The sequence below is a fragment of the Saccopteryx bilineata genome, chromosome 2, assembly GCF_036850765.1.
Source record: "Saccopteryx bilineata isolate mSacBil1 chromosome 2, mSacBil1_pri_phased_curated, whole genome shotgun sequence".
NCBI classification, from domain to species: domain Eukaryota; kingdom Metazoa; phylum Chordata; class Mammalia; order Chiroptera; family Emballonuridae; genus Saccopteryx; species Saccopteryx bilineata.
In genome coordinates, this window is record NC_089491.1 from 2,696,024 (window position 1) to 2,700,904 (window position 4,881).

Sequence of the window (4,881 nt, forward strand, 5' to 3'; positions counted from 1 at the left end):
CGAGCTCGCAGGGGTCAGGCCCGGCGGACCGTGGACACGCGCAGGCTCACGGTGGCGATGGCAGACAGCTGCCGCACTGGCGCCTCCCACACCCAGAGGCAGCGCCCCTCCACCCCTGCTGAGAGCGCAGCGGGCCAAACGGGCCGGTAGGAAAGTAGGTCTCTGACCCCCCACACACGGCCTGCAACAGCCAGCCCAGGAGACAGACAGACGGACCCCCCATCTCCAGTGACCAGCCTGGGGTGGGGCGGCGGACTACAAGTCAGACGTGTAGGACGTCAGGCCGCCAAGCCCAGCAAGCAACACCCCGGTCACTCTTGGCCCCAAATGGACTTCATTCATAACCGGAGTGTCCCTAATGTTCGACCCACCAGAGAAAACCATGTACGTCCCCCTCACCCATCACACAGGGCGCCCCGCTTCTGGTCGGCCCCGCCTCCAACCGGGGCGCAGCCGAGCGCCTCCCCTGCTTCTGCTCGAGACATCCCCGCTTCTCCGCCTCCCTCGGGGTCTCTTCCCAGACGGGACGAGTGACACCGGCCCCCCTGGCGGGAGGAGTGACACCGGCATCCCAGGCGGGACGAGTGACACCGGCCCCCCTGGCGGGACGAGTGACACCGGCCCCCCAGACGGGACGAGTGACACCGGCCCCCCTGGCGGGACGAGTGACACCGGCCCCCCTGGCGGGACGAGTGACACCGGCCCCCCTGGCGGGACGAGTGACACCGGCCCCCCTGGCGGGACGAGTGACACCGGCCCCCCTGGCGGGACGAGTGACACCTGCCCCCCTGGCGGGACGAGTGACACCGGCCCCCCTGGCGGGACGAGTGACACCTGCCCCCCTGGCGGGACGAGTGACACCGGCCCCCCTGGCGGGACGAGTGACACCGGCCCCCCTGGCGGGACGAGTGACACCGGCCCCCCTGGCGGGACGAGTGACACCTGCCCCCCTGGCGGGACGAGTGACACCGGCCCCCCTGGCGGGACGAGTGACACCGGCCCCCCTGGCGGGACGAGTGACACCGGCCCCCCTGACGGGACGAGTGACACCTGCCCCCCTGGCGGGACGAGTGACACCGGCCCCCCTGGCGGGACGAGTGACACCGGCCCCCCTGGCGGGACGAGTGACACCGGCCTCCCTGGCGGGACGAGTGACACCGGCCCCCCAGACGGGACGCGTGACACCGGCCCCCCAGACGGGACGAGTGACACCGGCCCCCCTGGCGGGACGAGTGACACCTGCCTCCCTGGCGGGACGAGTGACACCGGCCTCCCTGGCGGGACGGGTGACACCGGCCCCCCAGACGGGACGAGTGACACCGGCCCCCCTGGCGGGACGAGTGACACCTGCCCCCCTGGCGGGACGAGTGACACCGGCCCCCCTGGCGGGACGGGTGACACCGGCCCCCCAGACGGGACGGGTGACACCTGCCCCCCTGGCGGGACGGGTGACACCTGCCTCCCTGGCGGGACGAGTGACACCGGCCCCCCAGACGGGACGGGTGACACCTGCCCCCCTGGCGGGACGAGTGACACCTGCCCCCCTGGCGGGACGAGTGACACCGGCCTCCCTGGCGGGACGAGTGACACTGGCCTCCCAGACGGGACGCGTGACACCGGCCCCCCTGGCGGGACGAGTGACACCTGCCTCCCTGGCGGGACGAGTGACACCGGCCCCCCTGGCGGGACGAGTGACACCGGCCCCCCTGGCGGGACGACTGACACCTGCCTCCCTGGCGGGACGAGTGACACCTGCCCCCCTGGCGGGATGAGTGACACCGGCCTCCCTGGCGGGACGAGTGACACCTGCCTCCCTGGCGGGACGAGTGACACCGGCCCCCCTGGCGGGACGAGTGACACCTGCCCCCCTGGCGGGACGAGTGACACCGGCCCCCCTGGCGGGACGAGTGACACCGGCCCCCCTGGCGGGACGAGTGACACCTGCCCCCCTGGCGGGACGAGTGACACCGGCCCCCCTGGCGGGACGAGTGACACCGGCCCCCCTGGCGGGACGAGTGACACCGGCCTCCCTGGCGGGACGAGTGACACCGGCCCCCCTGGCGGGACGAGTGACACCGGCCCCCCTGGCGGGACGAGTGACACCTGCCCCCCTGGCGGGACGAGTGACACCGGCCTCCCTGGCGGGACGGGTGACACCGGCCCCCCAGACGGGACGGGTGACACGTGCCCCCCTGGCGGGACGAGTGACACCTGCCCCCCTGGCGGGACGAGTGACACCGGCCTCCCTGGCGGGACGAGTGACACCGGCCTCCCAGACGGGACGCGTGACACCGGCCCCCCAGACGGGACGGGTGACACCTGCCCCCCTGGCGGGACGAGTGACACCTGCCCCCCTGGCGGGACGAGTGACACCGGCCTCCCTGGCGGGACGAGTGACACCGGCCCCCCAGACGGGACGCGTGACACCGGCCCCCCAGACGGGACGAGTGACACCGGCCCCCCTGGCGGGACGAGTGACACCGGCCTCCCTGGCGGGACGAGTGACACCTGCCCCCCTGGCGGGACGAGTGACACCGGCCTCCCTGGCGGGACGAGTGACACCGGCCCCCCTGGCGGGACGAGTGACACCTGCCCCCCTGGCGGGACGAGTGACACCGGCCCCCCTGGCGGGACGAGTGACACCTGCCTCCCTGGCGGGACGAGTGACACCTGCCTCCCTGGCGGGACGAGTGACACCGGCCTCCCTGGCGGGACGAGTGACACCTGCCCCCCTGGCGGGACGAGTGACACCGGCCCCCCTGGCGGGACGAGTGACACCGGCCCCCCTGGCGGGACGAGTGACACCTGCCCCCCTGGCGGGACGAGTGACACCTGCCCCCCTGGCGGGACGAGTGACACCTGCCCCCCTGGCGGGACGAGTGACACCGGCCTCCCTGGCGGGACGAGTGACACCTGCCCCCCTGGCGGGACGCGTGACACCGGCCTCCCAGACGGGACGAGTGACACCTGCCCCCCTGGCGGGACGAGTGACACCGGCCTCCCTGGCGGGACGAGTGACACCGGCCTCCCAGATGGGACGAGTGACACCTGCCCCCCTGGCGGGACGCGTGACACCTGCCCCCCAGACGGGACGAGTGACACCGGCCCCCCTGGCCGCAGCCAGCTCTGAATCAGTCATCGCGTCCCCCGCTGGGGGGTCCTCGCTGTTCTCACCGTGACGACCAAGGCCAGGCTCCTTCTGAGCTCGGGGGTCCATCGGCCACGTGCGCCGAAGCCGTGGCCCGTGGGCCGAGGCAGGGAGGTTCCGAATCTGGACCGCGCGAGAGTGCTCCCCCCCTGCTCCAGCCAGAAAGACGGGCCACCTCCTGCTCCCCGGGTCCCAGGACACACGGATGGACGGACGGACGTGCAGGAGGGGCGGCTGGCGGGGGCGGGGAGGGGATGGGGGGGGAATGGGAGAACTCACTCGCCCGCGGCGTCCAGCCACAAGTTCAACTCAGCCCTCGGCCGTTCCCCACCATCCCCTCCATGACCACTGGAATGAAATACGAGACACAGACGTCCGGAAGGCAGGCCATAGATGTCCCCCGTTTTGGCCATAAGTCAACCCAAAGTGGATGAGATCACAGGTGGTTAAAATCCCACCCCCAACCACCACCACCGCCACCACCACCGCCACCACCGCCACCACCACCACCACCACCACCACCACCACCACTGCCGCCGCCGCCGCCACCACCACCACCGCTGCCGCCGCCACCACCGCCACCACCACCACCACCACTGCCGCCACCACCGCCACCGCCGCCGCCGCCACCACCGCCGCCGCCACCACCACCGCCACCACCACCGCCACCACCGCCGCCGCCACCACGAAGGAAGCGCTGCCGGACCAGGCACAGAGGACTGAGCCTGCGGCCCAAGCGGCCAGCTGACCAGCAAGGATCTGACTCCTTCCCAAGGTGGAGAGTCGCTGCTGGGAAGCCGCTGTCCCCACCGGGACGTCTCCCAGACTCCCTTGCAGCTGGGCGGAGCCGCGTGAGTGGTCCTCAGCCCTAGAAGGCGAGAGCATGTGCAGACAGGGCTGCAGTGGCCTCTCTCCCTGCAGGACTTGGGGTTCGGGGGGGGGACACCTGGGTTTCCAAGGAAACGCCTGGGCAGGAACACGGGGCTCTGCCGGCCTGGTCCCTGTGGAGGCCCTCTACCCGGCTGGTTCTGGGCCCGGGGTTCAGGTAGGGCTGCCTGGTGGTCAGACTTGAGGCCATACTGCCTTCAGGGTGAGCCTGCCTTTACTGTGTGAATCGTCTCTAGTGAACACTCTCTCTCTCTCTGTAGAGTTGGCAGGGAGGTGACCATGGAGGGCATGTCCTAGAAGGTGGCAGAGGCAAGGTGGCCCGACCCTGGACAGAACCCAGCTGTGGTCTCTAAGGCGTCTCCTCTGAGACAGGACGGGGCCACCGCACTGGTCTCTCCATGTCCCCAAAAGCACTCACCGAGGCTCAGCCGCCCCCCAACTCCCCCATCCCCTGTCCACTCCCATCCCGGGCCACCCAAGCTTCCCGGACTCCTACCCCACCTGTTGTGCCCTGTACGCAGAGAGGGTCTGGACAAGGCACCCCATTGCAAAGAAATCTTAATTCCACCCCCAAAGTCACTTCGAAACTGAGCCCGCCCCGCCCCGCCCTCCCTGGCCGCTCTCTCCCTCGTCCGACCGACACACAGACGGCACAGAGGGCTCTGCGGTCCCACCCAGCCCCAGGAATCCTATGATTTCATAGGAGCCCGTGGTTGTTATCCCGGGATAAACTCTGCAGCCCAGGACGGAGGGGCTGTGTGGGGACGTAATGCTCACACCCGCCATGCCAGCCCCGCGCGGCCGCAGCGCTGAAATCACCAGGCTGACATGGAAAATCCCGTCCA

The 4,881-nt window shown here is 71.0% G+C and overlaps 1 protein-coding gene across 1 annotated transcript; it reads left to right on the forward strand.

Moving 5' to 3' along the window:
• Positions 1 to 358: 358 nt before the first annotated feature.
• On the forward strand, positions 359 to 3,130 carry LOC136322132 (collagen alpha-1(III) chain-like). Its single transcript, XM_066254290.1, has one exon. The coding sequence runs from the start codon at positions 359 to 361 to the stop codon at positions 3,128 to 3,130; it is 2,772 nt and encodes a 923-aa protein (XP_066110387.1).
• The last annotated feature ends 1,751 nt before the right edge of the window (positions 3,131 to 4,881 follow it).